Source organism: Tauraco erythrolophus, chromosome 2, assembly GCF_009769465.1.
Source record: "Tauraco erythrolophus isolate bTauEry1 chromosome 2, bTauEry1.pri, whole genome shotgun sequence".
In the NCBI taxonomy this organism is placed as follows: domain Eukaryota; kingdom Metazoa; phylum Chordata; class Aves; order Musophagiformes; family Musophagidae; genus Tauraco; species Tauraco erythrolophus.
Genome location: NC_141466.1, coordinates 115578876 through 115603645, shown reverse-complemented (window position 1 = coordinate 115603645; position 24770 = coordinate 115578876). Strand labels below are relative to the sequence as shown.

The following is a 24770-nucleotide window of genomic DNA, read 5'->3' as shown; positions in this document are numbered from 1 at the left end:
AAAGTGAAAAGACTTGAGGTAATGAGGTAATGGAATTACCACAGTGAATTATATTCTTGCAGGGAGACCGAAAACCTAGGGGGGTAGTGGTGTGGGGTTTTTTTTAAGCAGCTTTTTGTGTAGGTGCTGCGTACATGTGGAGAACATAAGTTCATTCGTGTGAGCTTTCTCATGTGTATGCTGTGTATATTCTGACTCTTCACTAAAAGTTCTCTGTACTCTAACACTTCCCCCCTGCCCTCCTGACGGGATGTATTTATCTGAAAATTTTCATAGCGTTTTTCTGGTATAAAACAAAACTACAATTCTAATTAGCAAATTTCCTTTTTCGTTGACAGATGATGATGTACCTGCAGATATGGTTGCAGAAGAATCAGGTCCTGGTGCACAAAATAGTCCATACCAACTTCGCAGAAAAACTCTTCTACCTAAAAGAACAGCTTGCCCTACAAAGAGCAGTATGGAGGTAACTTTTGTTTGTTTTTAATTGTAAAGTAAATCTTACTGTTTTGAGAATAGGAAGCTAATTAGTACTTTTCATAAGTTACCTAATGACTGAATTAATTCTTATTTATTTCATTAAAGGGTGCCTCCACTTCAGCTACTGAAAACTTTGGTCACCGAGCTAAACGTGCTAGAGTATCTGGAAAATCCCAGGATTTATCAGGTAGTAACTTTTTGTACTAAAAAGGAGGTGGGGGAGAGGGGGAGGAGACATTTTGACTTCACACACACCACCCCCGGACTTATTTTTCCTGTCTGTTCTCGAACTAAGAAACAATAGTGAAAAAACAACTGCAGACTTGTTCTGGACTTCAAATTTGGGAGCATGATTTTAATCTGATTTTTAGAATCTGGTCCTTTAGTGTGCCTCCTTCTCTGCAGGCATGTTGATTTGTGTTGTTTTGTTTTGGTTGCTTTTTATCCTCCTCAAAGCACTGTGTAGTTGTATCCACGATACTGTTGGAAGCAGTAGTGCTGCAATGGTGCAGCACTCTGACTAGGCTTGTTTACCATTTCTCATACTGATGTATTGTTCCAGGATATTGTTTAGAGATAGTTTTGGTATGTCATTATAGCGCTTCATTTTGGAGAGAGGGAGAGAGTTTGTGTGTGTTTATGAATAAAAAATACACATATGCCTACATACCTATATATACATATTTCACACACACAATGTATGTACTTTGTATAAGAAACATACATGGAATACATGTGTATATAATTATATTGTGTGTGTATATATGTGGGTTAATTTTTTTATTTGTGCACATGCACATTTTAAATGTGTATGTGTGTGTATATATAGGCAGACATATCCTGCTTGGCTTTTTTTCTATGTCGTTTCCAGTCTCTGCATCTACCCCTTTTTGTCTCCTGACACACTCTTTAGTTCCAGGAGATCTGCTGTCACTTTTCCCTGGAAAATCAACACCAACGCTTGCCAACTCCCATTGATGTGGTTTCTGTTGCTTTTCTTGGTTTTTTTTTAGTCCATGTCTCCCTTAACATTGTGAATTAAAACTGAGCAGCTGGCACAAGGCTTTGGTCCGTTTTCATTTCTTCTGTTGAAGTCTGCTCTTTCTGGCTTCTCACCTTCTCCTTAGTGTTGATTTTTGTCTTCCAAGCCCGCTGTCTCTTTCCCCCTGTTTTAGTCTCCCTCCTGCTTTGATTAACTTTTAATTTCAGCAACTGCTTAGGAATCATTTAGCCTCAGATTTATATCCTTGAAATAGCCAGAACTGAACATCAACCTGTGTCACTCTACTTCCAGTTTCATTTCCTGATTTGATATCTGAAGTGTTATGCAAAGTTGTCTTGTCATAGACTCGGTTTCTCTTGCCAGTTCTTAGTTTTTCTCCAAGGTCATTCACTTTTGATGCGTTTTTCATTACGCTTTTACTCACATCCTTGCTTTAGTGAAGGTATGTAACTTCAGTCGAGTCCTGTGGTACAAATTACAGCTTGAATGACCATAATTTCTAAAGGAATTCTCCACTCTTTCGCTGCACATTCCTTTTGTTACATTCTTGAGCTCATGTTGGGGAAAGTATGGGGATTATGGAAGCTTCTCCAGCATGGAGTTACCAGAAGAATTGTAAACAATTATTTTTATAATTGTACTTTTAAGATTGTATTCAAATCAGTCGCAATCTCTCCTTCTCAACCCGTTTCTATTAATCTCTTTCCCCGTATGGATGATGGTTATTTTTTATTTTCCCCATGGACTTTTTGAGATATTCTTCTAAATTTGTACTAATATTGATTGTGTTAAGATTTTTTTTAAAATTTATTTTTCTGGGTTTTTTAAGCATAGATAATGATAGCTCTTGTAACTGAGTTTTAAGCATGAGACTTTCTGGATTGTCATCAGTGGAGATTGTATGTTGACGTCTGGAACATATAGCTGTTTATTTTAGAACTGTAGATGAAATGAAGGCATGGGACTAGAAACAGGAAAATGTCTTGGAGAACCATTCCTTCTTGTATGGATTCTGAGTTGAGGAAAATTTGGCGGATATGAAAGGAGAAATGCCAGTCAATTAGTTTCCAACTGGAGTAGAGCCAGTAGATGGAAAAACAGGAGACTGTTCCTTATTTTAATGGTGATTTCAGAATTAGTGCTGCTGAGAGACAGTTGCTATTTCAAATTGTAAGGAGGAAAAAAAAAAAAATCCGTTTCAGATACTGTCAATAAGAACACATTAGAATTTTGAAATATTGACTTTTTTTTTCCTGATATTTGCAAAACTGTTCTCTGGTGGTCTCTGCAGTGAACAATGAGTACTTCAATCCTGAAACAGAAAGATTAATGAATATACAAGAATCTTGATGAGAAAGCAACACAATTATAGAAAATATGTAAATAATTTTTCACTTAAACTCTTAAGTAGAAAACAAAAAAATGAAGGAACCCAAAATTTAGATAGGAAAAAGATGTGATGGAGCTGTGCTGCTAACATCACAAATGACTGGTGAACCTACAAATTCAGCGTTTGTCTGACATCTGTAGAAAAAAAATTACAGCTTTTAGATCTTACTGATCCAAGTGTTTGTATCCTATGCTAATATAATATTTCTTGATTTAGAGAAAGATTTAAATTCAGTATATTCTGTTTTCTTACATTACCTCAACTGTAAATGTATGCTTCTGCTTACTGGGATGTTTCAGTCTTCAGTACCACTTGTCTCATCATGTCATTTTAATCCAGGATTTTAATTGTTTGACATAGCTTTTGTTTATTACTGTGTAAGTTTTTTTTCTTCTCTTGCTTTAAGATCACTACATTTGCATATCCATTTTATACTTGGCAGTTCTTGCTGACTTTTAACCATCTTTGGAAGACTTCAGTTCAGAGACAAAGAATTTCTTTCTTTTCACTGAACTATGGAGTTGCAGTAGATTCTGTGACTCCCATGTTACTGGATCGCTCGTTGATTGTTCCGTACATTAGGTACATGCACAGCTCATAGTTCACAGAATGTACTACCTTTTAAAATTTGTTTTTATCTTTTCCTATTGATTTATAAGATCTTTTTCCAAGAACACTGCATGCCATGTTTTTTTACATATTTCTACTTCTTAACAAGAAAATATTTTTACTAAATGCCTCCTTGTGGAACAAAAGCTATTTGTCTCCATCTTCTCCACTAAAATGGACAAAAAAATAATCCATACAAGACATAATTTATGATTCAGGGTTCATGGGATGGCATTCTTGGTCTTTGTACAAAGGAGGTAATTTACGTTCAGGCAGCTTTCCCTGCCCTTTGTCTTGGTATTGCTATACTAGTTTATATCTACTAGGTGATCAAAACTGAAACTGAATTAGTTTCACGCATATCCTGTGGAAAGAGAATGACATAACCAGTCGTGCTTCTAATTTTCATTTCTCTAGTATATTAATACTTGATTAAAATAATAAATAGTTCAACTTTCATCTTATGTTAGGGTAAAGATTGGTGATGACCTGTAGCGCTTTGTTTTTGTTTTTATTCTTGTCTATTTTTAACACTTATTTGGAAAACTGTCGTCTTTTTTTAATTTAATAAGAGTACATTTTGTACTTAACCTTCATTTTGTCAATAGGCATGAAACTGTCAGGAGTAGCAGCATACGAATGTTTCTATTTTGGTGGCCAGACAAACCTTAAACTGTTTCGGCTTATTTTTGCAAACTGGGAGGAAGAACATACTGAACGCATCCTCGCTTTGGCAGATTACTAAAATATACCCAAAATGTGAAGCGTGAATCCACAAAACAAAAGCATGGATTTCTCTCTTGGAACTAGAGGATGTTTAAGTTTTCACATTAAGAAGCAAATTAGCTTTTTCAAATTATACTGGAAAATTCCACCTAGTAATCACTGCACTAGTGATTTGAGTAGAGAAATCTTAAATCAACCCCTTCTTCTTAATTGAGCAGAAGGGTAATTTAAATTAAATCAAATCTCTTGCTTCTACAGGATTTTGGATAAAGGTGGATGAGGATAGCAAACACCTGTAAAATCATCATCTTCATTTTACACGCAGTGCCTAAGTTTCTAAGTAAATACAATTTGAAAAATTGCACGGGGGGTGGAGTGGTATTGTAGCACTTTTTTTTTGTTTTGTTTCAGTTGCAAGAAGTTTTTTGACGCTTTCAAAGTTGTTCCCTGCCCCTTGCAGTAAGCAAACGCGTCTTGATTTCAATTCTCATTTTGAGATAAGGCCTAGGGAGGAAAATGGGAGTATGAGCTGTTGAGCAATGAGAGACACTAGGCGAGTGAACTCCCATCTTCAATAAAAAAATTAATCAAGGTCCTAACATATATAAACTTAAAGGAAGGAAAAATTCTGCAGGTTGTTTAGGGAAGTAACTGATTGTCTTGAAGAAGATGAAATTGTATGCCTCAGGGATTTGTGTGTTAAAAGGAGAAGACAGGTCGTGGAAGGCTTGTGAGGATTTACTGCCTTGCATTCACAACATCGTGTTTCATCTCGTAAGACAGTAGAAGACTGTATCTCCACATCTAACTGGAAAGCTACCAGAAAAAGATGGATTCAGAAGCAATGTCCAATTATCCTGTGATGCATTTCAAGGGTAATTAGGACTGTAAAATGAATCACTGCTGCCTGTTTGACACAGGAAAGAACCTTTTTATCTCTGGTGGGCAAGGACCTTTTTGAAAAACAGCATTGATTGTTGCATGCAATGTTGTTGTGTTTGTTTTATTTTTTTATGATGCCAAACCATACTCACCTTATGGACTGCTGGTGTGCGTTCCCCAGACTTTGGGCTCCTCAAGTGTATCTTAAGCACAAGACCTTTCCAGACTGTTTGCTTTTTATTAGTTTTGCAAACTTACTGACTTCAGCCTGGGTCATGAGGTTTTGTTTTGGTTTTTAGAGTAAAAGTGATTTTTATTTTTTTTTTTTTTAAATCTGGCATGTGGAATGGGTGAGACTCATCTGTTTTATACAGCATGGATTTTTGTTGGGTTGAAGTAGCACCTACCTGTAGCTTATGACTGTAAGCTGTGTTACTGTTGAGTAGCCGTCAGTCAATTGGATAAATTCCCTCCTAGCATCTCAGAGGAAATCAGTATTTGTGAATCAACAAGATGACGTTCATACAATGGTGCAACAAGGAACAGGTTCAGGGAATGTCATTGCAAAGTCAGTGGTATTTCAGAATTTCTACTGACTGGTCTGACGGCAGATTGTAAGCATGACACCCTGGAAAAATAGCTTTAATCAGGTCTCTCATAGTACACAGGTTCTGGTGATGTGGTCTGTAGGCTACAGTTTAGCATCTTCATAGAATATACAGTTCTGGTCCTTGCATTTCGTGTCTTCTCTCTCTTCTGGCTGGAAATAACATAGTTATTTGTGCTGCTTTGCCCAGTGAAAACCTGGAGTTTATCTTTTTCCTTTTTTTTTTTTTGGGTGTGTGGAATCTTACATGGAAACTATTTTTCAAGATGTTGTTCCCTCAAATTAGTAGGTCATCTTTCTGAGGGTCACTTTAGTAGTCTTCCTGTAATAGCCCAAATCACCATCTTATTGCTCCCTAGGTTCAGATGTTCTAGGAAAAAATGAATAATGCAAGGGGCACTACATGGATGTAGCTGCATTATGAATGTAGCAGGAGCTTTTAATGCCTTGCCTATAAATTCTCTAAACTTTGGAAGCTGTTCTGTACAGTTCTGCCTGAGAAAAGATCCTAAAGACAATAACCAAGCAAGTGAGCCGTGCAGACAGAACTCCCCTGATGTGAGGATGCCTGCCACAGAAGGCTCTCGTGGGAACACAAACTGCAGATGGATGTTTCCTATATGAACTATCATGTGTAGAGTGTGCGTGTGCCCAAGAGCAGGGAAACCCCTGCAAAACAAAGTGCACACGTTTCCACACAAAGATACGGGAATGCCACTTTCCCAGGCCTCTCTGAAGAAATACAACACCTGGCAAGACTAATGCTTCTTCTGGCTTAGATTTTTCGTTTTAAAAGAAAGAGTGTAAATGAGAGTAAGAGGAAGGAGGGGACTTTGGAATTATCAGTGGATACTGGTTTCCTGCATCCCAGACGTCCTTTTTCCTAATGTGTTCATTGTCGGAGAGCAAGGAAGTTGTACTAGTAGTTTTTCCAGACAGTGACTATTTCTGAGTAAATTCTTCTGTGTTTGAAAACATTTACAGAGGTTTTGACTTTGGGACTGGATTATTATTATAATATGGATAATGTGGGTTAATTGAACCACAATGAAGCTAATAGCAGTTAGGAGGTAGGATATCTGGAACGTGCACAGTAGCCTACTTAATGTCTGCAATTGTGTGCAGTTTGATTCCTCCAATAGCAAAGGTGAACTAAAAAGTTTTGAAAGAGGACTTGAAGCCTATAGTTTCTACCTGACTCCAGACTCAACCATTTACCTCTTTTTTGCCTTTAGATTAAATGTACTTTAAAAAAAAAGAAAAAAGGTGCTTTGAGATCATCAGTGTTTTAAATGGGAATCTTTCAAGTGGCAATTTGATGATCTATTTTAGTCAGAATTTGGACTCGTTAAATATGTCAATCTTATATAGATTACTGTTTAATAGCAGCACCTGCAGAACAGTATCTTCAGGAGAAGCTGCCAGATGAAGTGGTTCTAAAGATCTTCTCCTACCTGCTGGAGCAGGATCTCTGTAGAGCAGCTTGTGTGTGTAAACGCTTCAGTGAGCTGGCTAATGATCCAATTTTGTGGTAAGTGAAAAGCTATTCCTCATTATCTTGAGAAATATTAGATGTGCCACACGAGATGCGAGTGCAATAGAAAAATTGAAATGTTGGTTGCAATTAGTTGAATTAAAACCAATTGTATTTTAATGTGTCTGGTTTACTTAAGCATTATTTGTTACTTAACACATATAATCACATATTTATAAACAGGAGAACTTTTTTATTCTCTAGTAGTGTAGATACTAGTTAAATAATGGCTGCTTTAAAAAACCAGTGAGGTATTCCTTCAGTAGCCACTCCTTTCCTTCTTTCCCTCTTTATCCTTTTGCAGGCTTCTGAGGGGATTGTGTTACTTAACTCAAAAGAAATAACACATTCCTTAATGTTAGATGCAAGTTTTGTCTAGTGTTACTTAGATTTTTTTGTTTGATTAGTTAGTTTGATTTTTGTTTGTTTTGTTTAATGGTTGGATTCTCAGGCTGTTTTCCCTCCTATGAATCCACCCTACCCTATTGAGAGCTTGGATAAACGTGATCTAAATTTTTGTAAACTTTTTTTATAAGGAAAAAAAAACCCATATGTTTCTTAGGCTGTGTTTTTAAAACAAAGATTAAAACTAAAAGAAAGAACAAAATTCAACTATAACATCACCAAAAAATAATTATTTTTTTTCTGTCCTAAAGTCAGTTTGGGGGATGTCTTGTCAGATGAATTACGACTTCTGAGATTCAGTGGCATCCTGTAAGTCTGGGCTTAATATGAGCAGGCTCAGACACTGCAATTATTTGTATTCTGGCACTAATCAAAAGAATCCAATTGTTGTGTGCTTCATGTGCCATTTTCTTCTTTTTAAGCCACTGTAATCTGTCCACTGATTAACTCTTTTTGAAATACAGTGCATCATTTGTTCTCAGTGAATGCATTTTTTTCAGCTTTTTTTTTTTTTTTTGGCAAGATGAGGGAAAGGTGGTGGCACACTCTGTCTTAAGTTTTGTTATTCTTATGTTACTGGCTTTCGTAAGTGTTAAAGCAATGCTCTAGTTAATACACTATTAGACTCTGATTCCACAAACTGTGTAACTGCTTAAATTTCTTCATGGAAATTACATACTAAGAACTCTTTCACTTGGATCGTGAAACATGTCGAAATTTTTGTTAGAAAAACACAGAAGTCAGTCCAGCTGAAAAATTGTTTTGGAAGCCTTTTAAAGTGGTCGGTACTGATCTTGGTCAAATTCACTGTCACAAACTGGCAAATGCTGTTGAAAAAAACAGTTTTTAACATTTGGTATGTTCTATTAAAATGGAAGAATAATCAGAAATACGTTAATTTTCTTTTCTGCTTGACGCTTCTTCTCAGGAAAAGATTATATATGGAAGTATTTGAGTACACTCGTCCAATGATGCATCCTGAACCTGGTAAATTTTATCAGATTAATCCAGAAGAATATGAACATCCGAATCCCTGGAAAGAAAGCTTTCAGCAACTGGTAACAGTAGTATTCATTCATATTCCAATTAAAGATGGTTTATAAAAGTAAAAACACCAACTTCTGAAATGTGGCTGACAAAGTAATTTTTTAGGTTTTAGACTTTAAATAAAGATGATGGGACTGAGGAGGTGGGGAGAGATCCTTACATTGTGTTATGCAATAGGGGGATATCAGAAGTTGCTCCCTATTTTGAGGCACTCTTTAGGGGGACACATTATGGTACAGTGGAGTGCTTGGGCATCCAGCTCTTCTGTCTTGGATTTTCCACATTTTGCATCACTGAAATTCTCTTTAGGAGATTGTCATGGTTTGTGGCTTGCACATAAACTTCAAATATATTGTTGTTGTCATGTATTATTAAACCAGTGTGCATGCTGGTTATCAGATTTATATGCATCTTCCTCTAGTAAACCAAACAGTATATCGATAATATCACTGAGACTTAAATAGTGATTTGCAGCTGACGTGACTGGAGCTAAACAAGTTACCTCTAAGGCATGTGATTGAACCTCTAATGCAAAGTGTTCAAGAATGGCTGGGTGTGATATTTGAAAAACATAAGTAAGGGAAATAAATATCAGGGTGAGTGTATTACACAATGCTGTATGTCATTGGTTAATGAAATTCTGAAGCTTGTTGAGGACAAATACGCGACTTGGCTTCTTTGTTCAGTAGTCAAATCAAAAGTGAAGGTATAGGATTCTTTTTTCCTCACCATATAAATTAAGTTTGTTTTGTGGCAAGCTGCTAGAAAATAAAAAGATGGAAATAAGAACATCTGTTGTGGAGTGGATAAGGTACACAGAGCTTTTCAGTCACTTCAGAGGCTTCTGGCTGTGTAAGTAGGTCAGCCTCTTGGCTTAGTTGATCTCTCTCTTAGGTTCAGACTTTTTTTGGTGTTGCCATTTCAAATTGGGTGCCTAATATGGGAGGTCAGAATATGATCCTTATTTCCTGGAACAAACCGATATCAGCAAATCACTTGTTAATTGGGGGATTAGTAGATCTCTTGTCTGTGCATTCAGATCCACCTGTCTGCAAGCTTATCATAAACTATTTTCCTTGTTTCAGTACAAAGGAGCACATGTAAAGCCAGGTTTTGCTGAACACTTCTACAGTAATCCTGCAAGATACAAAGGACGAGAAAATATGTTGGTATGTTTCTAAAGCAGTTCTTAAGAATGTTTATATATCTTTGCATGGATATTTTTCTCTAAACTTGTTCCTTTTCTTCTAGTATTATGATACCATTGAGGATGCTCTTGGTGGAGTTCAAGAAGCTCATTTTGATGGACTTATCTTTGTTCACTCTGGTATATATACAGATGAATGGATATATATAGAATCTCCAATCACCATGATCGGTGCAGGTATTTAAACTGAGAGCATCTTTGTCTCAAAGTGTGACCTGTATTAATTACCACCTTAATTACAAAGATATTCTGGTGTATTAAATATCCAGTATAAATGCCTGGATTATTTACTAGGCTGATGAACAATTTTCTGTACAAGTGTCACTACTAAAAAGCAGGTGATGCTTCAGACTGGAGTACCATTGTCTGCTTGTTAGTTCTTGGAATAACTTATTTATATTTTTATTTCTTTAGGAGAAAAAAAATTGGATTTGTCAGAAAGTATACTCAGTTACATGACTGCAGTTGAAATTTTCAGGTGGTTCTTATGAAATTTGTTTATATATAACCTATCTCCAGAGTAGAATCCAGCCGTGGGAACAAGCCCAAATTAGTATCTGTCCCATTTTCTTCAGCATCTTAATTCCATCTTGAGGAAGGAAATGAGAGCATCCAGCAGAAAGATTCTGAGACTGAAGGTTCTTTCTTTGTTTGTCACCTAACTGTTCCTCTAAAGGAGAACCTTTCTGGAGAAGGAAATAAGACTTTCAGAATAGGAAAGGATTAGGAAGTTAATATAATACACCTGGCTGCAGATTGTGGTGCTTGTGGAGCTGTTTGCTTTTCCTGTCGCTACTGTGAGCATCCTAATCTCCAGTAGCACAATAGTGTGTGTCTTAATGTCTGGTAGAGATCTTGGCTAAGAAGTCTCGGAGCTCTTGCTCCTGTGGTGACCCAGAACTGAATCGCCTGCTTTCTACTTTTTCTGAGATACTATCTGTCTGTGGTTTTTTTGGTCGGTTGGGTATGTTTTGGGGTTCGTTTGGGTTTTTGGTTTGGTTTTGGTTTTGTTGAGTTTTGTTTGTTTTCTTTTGGTTTTTTTGAAAAGTCCCTCTTTTCAGGTATCTATCTGTTCTGCATACTGACTGTTTTGTTCTTGAGTGAGCCTATTCTGTCCCTTCTTGCCTGGATTTTGCAGCCTTGGCAGCAAGAATGGTTTTGAGCAATGCAGTCGTGTTGTTCCAGTGTTAGTCTTAAAACTTGTCCCTGCAGATCTGCAAGATGCGGCTGCATTAGTATGTTAGTTTGTCAGTTCATGACTACATTTCTGAAGCTAACATCCTGAACATCTCCACTTACAGTGTTTTAGTTTGTATTGTGGAGAGGTTTTGGACCACAAACTGGATTCCTTTTGGATGAGACTAATCTAAGAGACGTGTTCCTAGAATACTCTTACTGCACTCTAGTAGTCAGTGTATGTTCAGTCAGAGGGGCCAGGCTAGTACTAGTCCAAAGTCACAATCTCCTCTGCCCTCGCTGTCTTGCAACACACACGGCGTGGATGTCTGACCCTCAGCACTATTTCGCTGTGTTGTACCACTCCTGTTATGCCGCAGTGCTTGCTAATGCAGACGCGGCCTTCGATAAATAACAAAATACCCCCGGCTTCTGTTTCGGAGGGGATGACAGTAACAGATGCTATTACAAATAGGGTGAGTCATATTCGTCAAGTGTTTAAAATCCAGAAGAAACTGGATCAGCACTGTCCTAAGATAAAAAATTTCTCAGTTACTTCATGAAATTTGAAACAACATCTTTGATATCTGGCTAAACTTTTGCATGTTCTCTGGCTCCTTTTAAGTTTTGAAGGGCCCTCTGCTTTCCCTTCCACTGGAATTAACTGTTTTTCTGAAAACCTTAGGTTATCTTCACTACAGTTCTTTAAAAGCAAGGGATCTGCATTGTATATTTTTGTAACAGAATAGCTGTCTTGGGGAACAAAACCTCCAAGAGAAATCCAGAAATGCTAGATGTATTTGTATTTCAGTTTCTGGCACTGCTGACTCTTCGCTTCCTCGGACTCTGTGCACTGAATGGTCAGTGGCATTGTAGAGGGAGTCAATTTTCATTTGTCTGGAAAAGAAAACACATTAAAATGAACCAGTAAGCCTTGGAGAACTACCTCTTCTCTGTTCAGTCTGGCATGCTTTTCAGAATGGTGGGATTAAGGCAGCACCAAATCTCTCTGCAGTTCTACTCAAATTTCTTTAATAGTTTCTTCTGCTGACTTCTGAAGAAGCACAACATTATTAAACAGGCAACTTTACGTACCTCAAGCTTTCAAGAGGCTTCTGCTTTCTCATGTAAGCAAAATGCTCTTACAGAATAAAGCCTGGTGTTCTAGGTTTGTTGTTCCATTTAATTTTAGGGTTATTTATTTCTTTCTTTAAATCTAGGGGAAAGAGTCAGGTTCAGAAGGAAGCCTTTGGAGATACTGCTAGTATTGTGGCTTATCTGAACTGTCAAGTGAGAAGCAAGAGTAGAGGTCCTGTAAGGAAATTGATGCATCTGGCTCAGTGGACAGAAATACCTATGAATTTCTTAAAATAATTGTATTTTTCAGGGATGAGGAGGGGGTGTCAGATTACTGCAGGAATAGAAGCCTTCTGTGAAGTGCTCATCTCACTCGAGACACGAAGTTTCTCGTCTTAATAGCTGAGTTTAAGCAGTTGTACAGACATGTGTCCTCATCTGAGACTATTCACTGAATATGTGTGTTTTCTGTATTTTAGGAGATACAGCTTTCATCTTTTCCCCTTTATTTTCCATTTGACTTAAATAATGTGCAAGTGAGTGAAAAAGGATTATCAAAGGATTTTCCAATCAAGAAAAAAATTAGTAAAACCAATAAGAATCATTCTAATTTTAAGGGTCGAATTAGGTATTCTTTCTCTTTTGAGTGCAAGAGAACTTTAACATGTCTGAACTCTTCTTTAAATACATGTTCTACATCTTTGAATTGAAAATTGTATTTTAGACTAGTTTAGAGCTGTATTCTTGGCTGTGGATTTTACAGACTGCAAGATCTAAAGGGCCTCTGCGGTTTTTTTGCCTGATTCGATTTAACAGGGTCACAATTATTTCCTGCAGAATCTAGTTATTATTCTATTAATGCACTGAAAAGTGAAATTGTTTTGTTCCTTTTGAGGAATAAAAGAATTCTGAGGCAACATTCAGTTAACTTTTAATTCTTTAGGCAGTCCCTTATTGTAGGCCTTCTGTTAAAGTATTTCTAAATGGTTTCATCTTGGTCCTTAAACTGAGCCATGAATTGTGATCCCTGGAACATGACTCCCTTAGACTTCAGCAAATAGACTTCTTGGGAAGACTTCTATGTTTTGCGTGGTTACAAAATTAGTGGTCGTTTTCTTTCTTTTCCCTTTCTGCTACTCATTTCTCTCTTCTATAGTTGTCTAAGCCAAAAATTGAAATATAGATATTTCTCTCAATAATTCTTTTGCAAAGATTCAATAGGATGTTACAGGGAATTTCTTCAATGCATTTATAACGAAACCGGAGTCCCCTTCCCTCTTCAACCTTTTCCTGGGAGGAATCCAAATACAATTGGCATGTTCTGTAATGGGCATTCTGGGACCTCCCAAACTGTAAGGTAACTCGTGCTGAGAGGAAGGAGATACCTGTAGAGAACATCATCCACGTTCATGGCAAACGCCTCCAAGCACAATTCCACAGATCTCTGTGCTTTAGTTTGATAGTGTTTCAGAGCATCCAATGTGAAGTGCAATTTTCCCTTGCTCGTCCAAGAGGGAATACTCTTATGATATTAATTTATGGCTCTTTTATTTCCTGTTAAGGGCTCCTTTTTTTTTCCTGGTTTTGGTTCACTTGCAACAGTGTGGTGCCATTCTTTCTCAGAGGCTGAAGTATATTGATGTGTATGCCACTGCATTTGCACCATGGTGAATACATAGAAATATTACTAGGGCACAGAAAAATATTTTATATGGTGACACAAGTCCTCATCAAAGCCTCTTTTAGTTGTTATCTCATACTCAGTGAATAATGATATGAAGAAGAGCTAGACTACCTTAAAATATTTGCAGCTCTGCAGTAATGAAAGCAGAGATCTGGCTTTTAGATAGTGAGAACAAGCTGGATAATGATGTAAACGCTGCTTCGTTCTGACTGGCACCTTTCTGCCTGAGTGATAAAGAACAGGACGTACCACTTGCTCTACTAGTGTCAACAGACAACAGGAAAAGATCACCTGTGAGAAATCTTGTGCGTAGGCTCTTGAATAAAATATAGAATTTAGGACAAATACTTGATCACATTTGTGTCTTGAACAGTTTGAAATTGCTATCAGATAAGTTATCTACTGTAATATGTGAAACTGCCACTTTCACAGCTCGTGTATTGAGGAAGGCTTCATCTGGCTTCATCTGTGCGGTTTTGAATCAGACAAACTATCTTGCTTGTGAATGAGTGTCATTGAATTTATACCAACGTAAGACCGTTGTTAACTTGTGCTCCCTCTGCTGGCTGTTGCCATACTCACGTAAACATTTCCTTCCCTTGGATTAAGGGTAAAGAATAGAGCAGAGACGTGCTGTTAACACAGGAAAACAAGTTGCAGATTATGGGAGCTTGCAAACGAACCATTTTGGAAGCTTCTGTACATACTTTCATAAGTGTAGTTCAATCTAATTTTATAAGGTTTTCTTCTAAAGAATAATGAGGATATCAATTCAAAACTCTGAATCTTACGTTTGAGAAGTGTGGGGACGTCACTCGTAGGTCATAAGCAGATTACTAAGTAGTTGTTTAAATTGGTTCAAATTAGTGATGGAATGTATGTATTTAGCTTTAATGAAAGGGTTTAGAATACCAAAATAAATTGTATTTAGTAACAGAATTACAGTGCCTCTAGAATGGTATCCATGTCTAAACTGTTCATTCAGTTCATAATAAGTAGCAGTCAAAGACTAGCTCTGTACAAGAGAAGATTTTTCTCATGGTACTAGATACTGAATTGGTGCAAGTTTGTCTTAGTTAAAGACTAGTTTTCTTCATTGTCTTTGAAACTTTTAAAGACTCTTCTGATGTGAAGAGTATTTATGTGACAAGAATAGTGTTCATTTTCCTGTGTTGCTTTGAACAGAGCTCTAAGTTTTTTGAGGATTTTTTCAGCAGCATGAACTAAGACTTGATAAACGTCTTTTTTACAGCACCTGGAAAAGTAGCAGATAAAGTTATAATAGAAAACACTAGAGATTCCACCTTTGTTTTTATGGAGGGTTCTGAAGATGCCTATGTTGGATATATGACAATCAGGGTAAGAATCTCAAACTTCAGAGCTTTTAATAATTTCATTTCAGTGCCTGAGCAGTTAAATCAATGCTACATTTCTGTGTTGTCTTCCTTTTTCAGTTCAACCCTGATGACAAATCTGCTCAGCACCACAATGCACACCACTGCTTGGAGATTACCGTGAACTGCAGCCCAATTATAGATCACTGTATTATTCGAAGTACTTGTACGGGTTAGTGGGCTTTTCATTGTTTGAAATTAACACTGTGTTTAAAGTTACTAAACTAAGCAGGGCACATGGGAGCATCACACAAATTGATTATGATCGCTATTGCCATATCTCATTTTTTGATGCAGGTGTTTAATACAGGTCTGCAAGCCTTATTTACCTTGAAATGGCATTATTACAGTGACTCCTTTGTGACCAAGACCTTTGTGATCATGTATACTTGGTCTTCTATTTGAGTCAGTTTGGGCTCTCTGGGAGGTTAGTTTAAAACCTGAGAAGTGACAGTTTATATAAACTTACCTGGTTTTGGTATATGTAGTTGTAGCTGGCAGGAGAGGGCATTTGAAGGGGGTACACAGTGGGACTTTTGCATTAGGTTCATTGCAATATGCAGTATTGGAATTGATGGCATTAAAGCAGTCATGAGCGCTAACTACTAAGCTAAGTTCACTTTCCTGTCAAGAGTGGAATGATTTGACATACTCGAAGTATGAATTCCTATCTATACAGGCAGAAGAAATGCGTAGTGTGGAAAGTTGGATTCATTTCCCCATCTGAGATAATGAGAAATTTAAACCACTTGATTTTGGGAAACACTGGTAGTCTAGATTCAGGAAAGAAAGGGTGAGAGGCTCGATGGCAGTTCAGTCGTTGGCAGGAAGACATTTTCGTTTGCCGTCGCTAGACACAAGACACGGCAAGTTTAACCAACCAGATGAAATGGAGTTGCAGTATCAGAAAGAGGGGGGGGTACAGGAGAATTACGATATTGAGTCTTTGTGTGCAAATATGAACTTAACATGCCTAACTACAGCTAGTGAAATGAAATGGATCTACACAGAAGGCTGCATAAAGATTAGTCAGCTCAACATAAAGGCAAGGAAACAAGGAGATAGCTAGATATAAGAACTACACTTTTCTGGTACGAACTGCGGAGGAGGGAATTCTACAGGGAACTGTAATAAGAATGGTGGAAGGATTCCTTGTTTGTGCCTTGTAAAGGAAGGTACACTCTTTCTTGGAGGTTTCAGGCTCTAAAACACTACTTCACTTTTGGTCAAGGCAGCTCTACACTTTGCATCACCATCTGCTTTCTTGGAGACTATCAGCTAATAAATGGAAGTGTTGAAAAAAGAGGCACAAGAGACAGCTAGCTGCTCTTGGTATTATCTTGATTTCTTTTTTTAATGATAAATACTGCAAAATCAAAGTATACAAAGACAATTTGTTCTGGAAGTTCCTATACACCAATACCGGGGACCTTGATAACAAATGAGAGGAATTAGATTTGTTTCTTGGGCCATGTTCAGCTTGCTTATAAAAGTAGTTTGAAGAGCTGCGTGGCTTCATATTGAAACGTGCTTGTAGATAAACTAATAGGTCTTGATGTTTTTGTGAAAATTGTGTATTAAAATTAAGCTTCAATATTTTTTTTTCATGACTGCTTCTCATTATGGAAGAATATTTCTGAGAATTTTAGACTCTTGCCCTCTTCAATACTCTGGATTTCTGGATATTTGCTACATTGAATTGTTGCTTCTCTTCTCCAAAGTTAAAATTTCTGGTCAATTTTTGAGACTGTGTGTAGTCTGTACTATCATCACTTATTGATTGTTAATTTTTATTGGGTTTTTTTGTTGTTTTTTAATCTTCCCAAGCCTTGCTATAACCTACTCGGGATGTACTTAGTGTGTGTAAAAAGGGAAGAAGAATGGCTGTTGGCCAGAAAAGGCATTTACTGTTTCCAAGTCAATGACATCTCTGAAATATTGATCCATAAGCATTCAAAATCTCTTTCCTAGCACATGCTTGATACCCTTTCTGAAGATCTCCTAACTGCATTAAAGTGCATTTCTGCATTATGTCATATGTAACGTATGTTCTTAATGTATGTAATATGTAAAGATGGGAGCTGTGTAAGTGTGAGTGACTTTAGCTGGAGGTCTCTTGCTGCCAGTCCAAAGCATCTTTGAAATATTTTTAAATAAAGTGTACATGGCAAGATCCTGAGTCTAGAGGTTCTATTGCATCCATTTTAGAGGAAATCTGTATTAGTCCTCACCTGGATAGATAAAAGTGATAGTGGATGGCAGTGTGCCTTTTTTTAAAGCATTGCTTAAGTGTGTGCAATTATTATATTCTGAGTAAACAAAATAAAGCCTAAACCAGTATTACATGTGCTTGGTACTCTAGGAGGACTAATTTCACACAATTAATAGTGAAGTCCAGAAGTGAGTCAGAATAAAGATGGCTTTCATTTAAATAAGCAAAATGTCATAGAGGTATGCTTTTAGAACATCACACTAGGTTCTCAAAAATCCGTAGTTCCTCGGTGTCACCAAAAGAGGTAGAGGAAAGGGGAGTTAAAGCAATTACGAAATATAAGAAATGAGAAGTTATTTGCAATTAATATAAATAGGAAACTAGAAATTCCAGGAAGCTGTGGGAACCCCCACAAAATACAAACACCCCAACAATATACCCTCCTACCACCTCAAAAGAACTTGATAAACGAGACAAGATGTAACATCTGTCTAGAAGAGACAGTGCTTGTGTCTTAACTTGGGGAACAAAGGGAGTTTTAGCAGTGATGCTGATCCATCATAGAATGGAAGAATTTGAATGGCTAAGTGTTGTGTAATTTTTGTTCCATATTTAATGAGAATAGGCAGGAATGATAAATGTGCTCATGGCCTAGAGGGATAATGAAATACATTCCACTCTTGACAGTAACCGTGGATGAGGTTAAACAGCTGTAAAAATAGACATTCTAAAATCATCATGCAGGAGTTTAAAAAGAACTGGCCAAGAAATCTTTTGGGTTCCTACTATGTATCAACAGTAAATTGAAACCTGGGTGAGATGGTATATGTCCTGGGAGGCAGGTGGGGGGCGGCAGTGGGGAGACTAAACAGGATGAAGTATGGCAAGTAGTACTGCCTATGGATCCTAGATAGAATAATGAGAAAGTAAATAGGGGAATTTGGTCAATCAAGAACTGCAAATTTAGGATTGAGGCAAATTAACATATATTTACAGAAAATTATAATAGTGGCATCACGCTGTTAGCATTTTTGATTACTTTCTTTGACTAAAAGAAGGTAGCAGTCCTGATATAATGACATAGATCCTTGAAAAATATTTGACTTCAACATATAGTGCCTTAACACATCACAGTTTTACGGAATTACCAGAGCACACGTTAAATAGATGAAAAAGAACTTTCAGGATAATGACAAGTGGCTCTTTTGTGGCTATTTCAAAGATGAATTCTTTACCTCAAGTCACTTCATCAGTGACTTGCAGAGAAGAAATAAAATGCATATTGGTAGATGATGAAGACTTAGGGTATAATAAGTAACCAAGAGGATGAGTTGCTGTGCTCTTTTTGGAAGGTGGACTCTCGAACAATATTCACATCAGTGAGAACAAGTGTGAAATTAAACACACAACTCGCTTTTGTTCCTAGTTTTAAGTGATAAACCTCTCTCCTGGGAAGCTGTGTTCCTGGGAAAAGCTGAAAGAGTCATTGTGGGTAAACAGCTAAATGTGAGCCCTCGTGTAGTCGAGCGGCTAAAAGAACTGATGTGGTCCTTAGTTATACCTGTGGGAATATTGAGCAGAAATAGAGAGACTGTGTTATGCCTCTGCTTAGTCCTGCTTCAGAATAAAGTGCTCTTTCCTGGTGTCCATAGCAACATGTTCAAAATTTAGAAACGGTTCGATGAAAAGTCCCAAAAGATAAAGCAGAAAAATTCAGTTGTAATGGGAAGACATACTGACTCCAGTTTGTTAATTTATCAAGGAGGAGGCTGAAGGAGTAAATTGCTTGTACTGAATACGTGCATGCGTTGGGTGTGACATACACTGGTATAAAGAGAGCAAGGAACTGGGTGCTAAAGCTGGAGGAGTTCAAATGAGCAATTAAAGTGTAAATTAACAGGGTGACAGCTCTGTAACCAGCTAACAAGCTTTGTGGTGGTTTCTCGGTTGTTGGAAATATTCAAATAAAAATTAAATGTGTTTCTAAAAGATATGTGCTGAAGCTCCTGCTACTAGAATTGAAGCAGGAATTAATTCGGGGAATTATTGTAGCCTGTATTATTCCTAAGGTCAGGCTTAGACAATCAAAATAATTTCTTTAGGATTTAAAAAAAAGAAAAAGAAAAAAGCTCTGTGAATTATTAAAGTATAGTCTTTGTGATATTATGCTAGAAGGTAATATGAAAACTTCCTTGTAGAGCATGTAGTGGCTTGCTTATTTAGTGCTGTTTAATTGCGGGAAAGGTGTGCGTTACGTAGGCCAGATACCCTGAGATTAGGTCTTACCTTTCAGAAGTCACCATGAATCTGCTGTTGATTTTTTTTTTAGTGGCCGCAGAATTTCGTGTTTTCATACTTTATGGAGTTCAGGGAATTGAGCTGATCTGATGAAGTCTTGAGCAGTTTGAATCCTAGTTGCCTGAAAGGAGTTTTATTTTTCTGGCTAGTGGTATGGCATGGTATGAAATCATCCAAGGAGGAGCAGCAAGGAGTTTTGTAATTCAGCTGAGAAGAGACTTGTCGGTTTCCGATGCGTAGTTCTATACTCGAGGTTGTGCTGTTTGTCTCCTGCTCGTCTTTAGTTAGTGTGTCTTTGTATGCTGCAAAAGTATTATTTGTTGGGGCTCTTTGAAGTACTGGGTTATGAAAGTTTAAATGGAAGCAAAATAAGGCAGTAATTAACATAGAGTTTTATTATATTTCTGTTGTCCTTTGTTGTAAGCAGTAAGTATACATTGAGCCTAATGTAGGGAAATAAATGAGTGAGAATTTTCATAAGCACCAATTAATATATAAACTGTTGTCTATTCTGGTAATCGCGTGCAGCTGTGTAACCTTGGCAGAGTGATTTTAAAGCAGCTCCTACCTTGGTTTTTTGCATCTGCAAAATGGTATTAGTGTTTTTCTGCCTGTGGCTTGCAATGCTTTGGCACTATGCATGCTGAATCTTTTTTAAATATTGGTTCACACTAACTTTTCTTGCAAAAGCACTGCCAGACTATTTATAAATACACTATGCTTTGAAGCTATGGTAACTGTACTGTTTTCTTCCAGTTGGCTCTGCAGTATGTGTTAGTGGCCAGGGAGCTTGTCCTACTATTAAACACTGTAACATCAGCGACTGTGAAAATGTTGGACTTTATATTACAGACCACGCACAGGTATTTTTTGATACCTATTTCTTTACCTTGATAAAATTGTTTACTATTCTTCGTTCCCATCTTAATTTACTTTTTTTTTATTTCCCAGGGCATATATGAGGACAATGAGATCTCGAATAATGCGTTAGCAGGCATTTGGGTTAAAAACCATGGAAATCCCATTATCAGACGGAACCACATTCACCATGGACGTGACGTTGGCGTTTTCACTTTTGACCATGGCATGGTATCGTATATATTTTATTTTGAAGAAATAGATATAAATTTTGCATAGCTGAAGTCTTCAAATTTTGCCCATCACTGAAGAAACGTTTTTAAAAACTATGCTTTTACATATGAACAGATACTTTAAAATATTCCTGTTGTTCTTCGCTTGCCCTTCAATAGGCAACTTCGCTTTAAAGACAATTTTAGCTGAAAGAAGTTTAAGCAAGCTTTTTGCAGTTGATTGGCAGTCTGTTACATTAAATTATGTTGCAGTGGCAAAATACCTCTTGAAACACGATGTAAATGGTAGGCTTACATTTACACGATCGGTTCATTCTTTTTCCTTGGAAATGGAACAAAAAGCAAGGTGCTGGAAGATTTAAAAACGAAATAAAATGCTCTGTGGAGACTTAATCAGTCTTATTTTAATGTTAAATCTCTGAAACAGGTATGTCCAGCTTCTGTGGGAAGAGGACTTTTCTAGCACGGAGTTAGTTGTAGAATTTTAACACTGAATTTCATTTCAGAATTCAGGCCTTCTTTCGTAAAAAAATTGTTTCTGTGGGATGAAGGTGATAAGTTCCATGCACATGTAAAGTAGTAAGTAATGAGTTTACATAGCCCTTGAAATAAGCAGAATGGATTTTTGCCACTGAAACAAAAGATGATTATTTGCTGATTTGTTTCAGAAAAATATTCTGCATATCTTTCAAACAGTGCCAAATCATTTTTTATCCTGCTTGAATGATAAAGTCCCAGTTCCCCCCCACTTAGCTGGCAAAATGAGCAGTTTTCTTCTAGTCACTCTTAAAATGGCAGATCTTTAAGGATGGTTTCCATTTTTAATGAAGGCTTATTCGATGCTGGCTCCAAGCAATCTGTAGTTCACCATTTTAAAGTGATCTTCTTCTTAAATAAATTGTTTATTGATTCAGGTACTAAATTGCTGTAGCTTTCCTACTGAACTTCTACGTGAGGATTTTCTGCGCTGTGTGTTGTGTTGGGGGACTGTTGGCTAGGCCTCAGATCCTAGTTGAATAAAACAGTAATATCTTGTAATAAGATGTTTATTTGGGGAAATAAGTTTCCATAATTTTGAGGAATGATTAATGCAATTATATCTAATATGTAACATAGCAAGCTTTCAGGAAAAAAACAACCATGTAGCTTTATCATGGGTAAGAGGAAGAAGAGAAGCAGCTGGTTTTTGAAGATCAGTATTTTGATGCCTGACTGGGTGTTTTTAGGCTCCCTAAATTTTGGATCTTTTTTCCCTTTGTTAGGATATCTTCCTTCCCTTGTAAGTCCTCGTTCTACTGCTTTAGTTCTAACCCAGACCTGATCGGGTTCTTGGTGAGTGGTGGCAGTCTGGAAATTGTATTAACAGAAAATCCAGTGTGGACTGAAACTAGTGAGGCCTTTCTCCTTTCCACGCAAGTTGCTGGGAAGGTAGGGGTAAAGGAGCACTGCAGTATTAGTTGTACCTAGTACAACAAATCTTCTTGCCAGTGGAGTGTCAAACGTGGTGGGATTCTGCTCTTCTCTGCGCTCTTAGTTACATCCTAAGCAGCATGTTTGTTCTGTGTTGGGCAGAATTATACCAGCCCAGAAGAATGCCCTTCCTAGCAGTCTTCTGACAGGCTTCTTGATATCATGTTATATTCTCTAGAGATGTAGCTGTCTGGCTGTTTGGCAGACAGTGGTGGAAAACTTAAGATGTTATGTCTCTGTTTTATATTATCTCCTCGTTTGGACACTGCCACTGCCTAGTTTAAGCTGTATTTAACATACTATATAAGCACTCCTAATCTGCTTCAGTGGATCCATATATCCATACATCCCTCCAAGACTTAAACAGGCTTGGAAATGTGTAATGAAGTGATTTCAGCTATAGAAAAGCTAGTAAAGGAGAGTGCCTTAGTAGCTCCTGGAGGGGAGATGTTTGTTACATAGGCTTGAGGGTTAATTTGTGAGTCTGGCTAGGAGCTGCTTCTTGCTTGAGTACTGAAGTATAAACATTAAATATATGAGTATTGAAATATTAAAAAAAAAAAAAAAACGCCAGACTGAAATCACTTGATTAATTTTAAATAAAAGTGTATTTGATCTGTGTTTTTACCAGTGGAACACCTGTTCCAATGCTGCGATCAGTGTGATACCACAAGCAAAAGGAAATAGAAATAAATTTTTCTTTTTTGTTCGAAGGAAACACTAGCACATTAAAGAGAACATATTTATCTCAGCTGCAAATATTATTGAAATATTTCTTAGTCATAAACTCCTGTGAAAGATTTCCCCCTCCCCTTCCAAAGTCTGCTTTTGGCAGCGTCCTCTGTTCTGTGTCATGCTAGTGATAGTTGATGACATCATTGGCAATATTTACATACTCTTTAAGTGACGTACTGTTCAGATAAAAATCCTGCATACCTAAACAAGTTAATGGATTTCTATGTTCTCTTCTCTTGATTACCTTCTGTTATTTTTGAATGTGTTGTTTTTTTGGAGTTTTTGGGGAGTTTTGTTTTGTTTGTTTGTTTTTTCATTGCTTGTGACCGTGAAGTGGGATAAGTACATTCCAGTGCTGGATTCCTACCCTACACATTCTTTTCCCGTGGTTTTCTGTGCTGGAGTGCTGGCTCTGAAAGGTTCAAGAGTGCTTTGTTTTTCAGTTTCATACTTGGACTGTTCTTTGTGTTCTGATACTTGTAGAAACTTAACCTCTTATTTCTAAACTGTCGGTGTTCTGGTGTTTGCTGTGGTCCTTGTGCCAAATGTTTAGGAAGCGGACATTAAAACTGCAGCATGGCATTGGCAGCCCTCAGTGCCTTACACTGACCTCTCTTGCCAGTTGCCTGAGACGAGTTAGGAGATGTTTGTCATAAATTATATTCAGTAGTTGTAAGGAAACAAGAGAGAAGTTCCAATTTACTGTAAGAATAAGCACAATTTCACAGCTTAAAGCTGAGATTTAAGCATAGCAGTCTTCATTTTTGTTGTTCCCAAATGAGAAACGTAGCACTAATGGTCACTAATTGTCAGCTGCCAAAGGGAGCTGCTTCAGAGCCGGCCCGACCCGCTGCAGAGCAGCGGATCCTGGCGTCCAGGGGCTTTTCCTGAAGAAGTCAGGAAACGCGAAGGGGAGCGAAGAGACCCCCCAGGAGCCGGTAGCTCTCGTGGGAGATGCGGACATGGCCTGGGTGTTGCCAGAGCAACAGAGATCCCTCCCACCCCTGCCAAAATCAGCCCAGGGAGCACAAGTGACCAGGAGTGCAGGAACAAAGCGGGCAGTCAGGGCATGGCGTTGGCAGTTCACGAGGAAGGGTGCAGGAGAAGGGTGCAGTCAGGCTGCCTGCTCAAGAGGTGAGTTTAGTTGCCGGCCATCACCCTCTCAGAAGGAGCTTAGCTATGGTGACCACCCAGCAGAAGGCCAAGTCCTCTGCACCCAGCAGGAGGGATATGGGAGCGCAGACAGAACTCCCACAGAAAAGACGCGGCTGTCCAGGTCCCAGGCTGCAGGGAGTGCCATAGCCTTTCCCTGGTAAGGGAGGGCAGTGATGAGAACAATTGGCAGAGGTGTGACCAGGTGGATGATCTGCTCAGCATGGTGTCAGAGCTAAGAGCGGAAGTAGAAAGGTTAAGGAGAATCAGGGAGTCTGAGAAACAGAGAGACTTGCGGTGTCAGGCGCTACCCAGCCTGAGACAGCAACAGGAGGAGCCAAAAAAGGACCCCCAAGACGAAGGGGATTCTGTATTCTCACCCCACAAGGCAGAAGACAGTAGCTCAAAGGTGAGCCACAAATGGAAACAAGTCTGCCCAGGGCAACAGGCGAACCCCCTCCTTGCCCACCTTGCCTCCCCAAGTGCCTCTGCACAACAAGTATGAAGCTCTGGAGGTGGAAGGCCCATCGACAGATGGTGTGGCTGAGGGTCCTTCTGTACTGGAGGTGTCACCAGGGTCAGATAGGGACT

The 24770-nt window shown here is 38.0% G+C and overlaps 1 protein-coding gene across 2 annotated transcripts in view; it reads left to right on the top strand.

Moving 5' to 3' along the window:
• The window catches only part of FBXO11 (F-box protein 11), an 80256-nt gene that overhangs the window by 38823 nt on the left and 16663 nt on the right, over nucleotides 1–24770 (top strand). Inside the window, exons 2-11 of one of the 2 annotated variants that reach the window (XM_086631781.1) lie at nucleotides 339–466; nucleotides 586–667; nucleotides 7087–7228; nucleotides 8565–8694; nucleotides 9769–9852; nucleotides 9935–10067; nucleotides 15080–15186; nucleotides 15282–15393; nucleotides 20488–20594; nucleotides 20683–20820. In XM_086631781.1, the coding sequence (XP_086487907.1) occupies nucleotides 339–466; nucleotides 586–667; nucleotides 7087–7228; nucleotides 8565–8694; nucleotides 9769–9852; nucleotides 9935–10067; nucleotides 15080–15186; nucleotides 15282–15393; nucleotides 20488–20594; nucleotides 20683–20820 (1163 nt within the window). Of the gene's footprint in view, nucleotides 1–338; nucleotides 467–585; nucleotides 668–7083; nucleotides 7229–8564; nucleotides 8695–9768; nucleotides 9853–9934; nucleotides 10068–15079; nucleotides 15187–15281; nucleotides 15394–20487; nucleotides 20595–20682; nucleotides 20821–24770 lie in introns of both variants that reach the window. The other variant, XM_086631780.1, reaches the window with a different exon arrangement.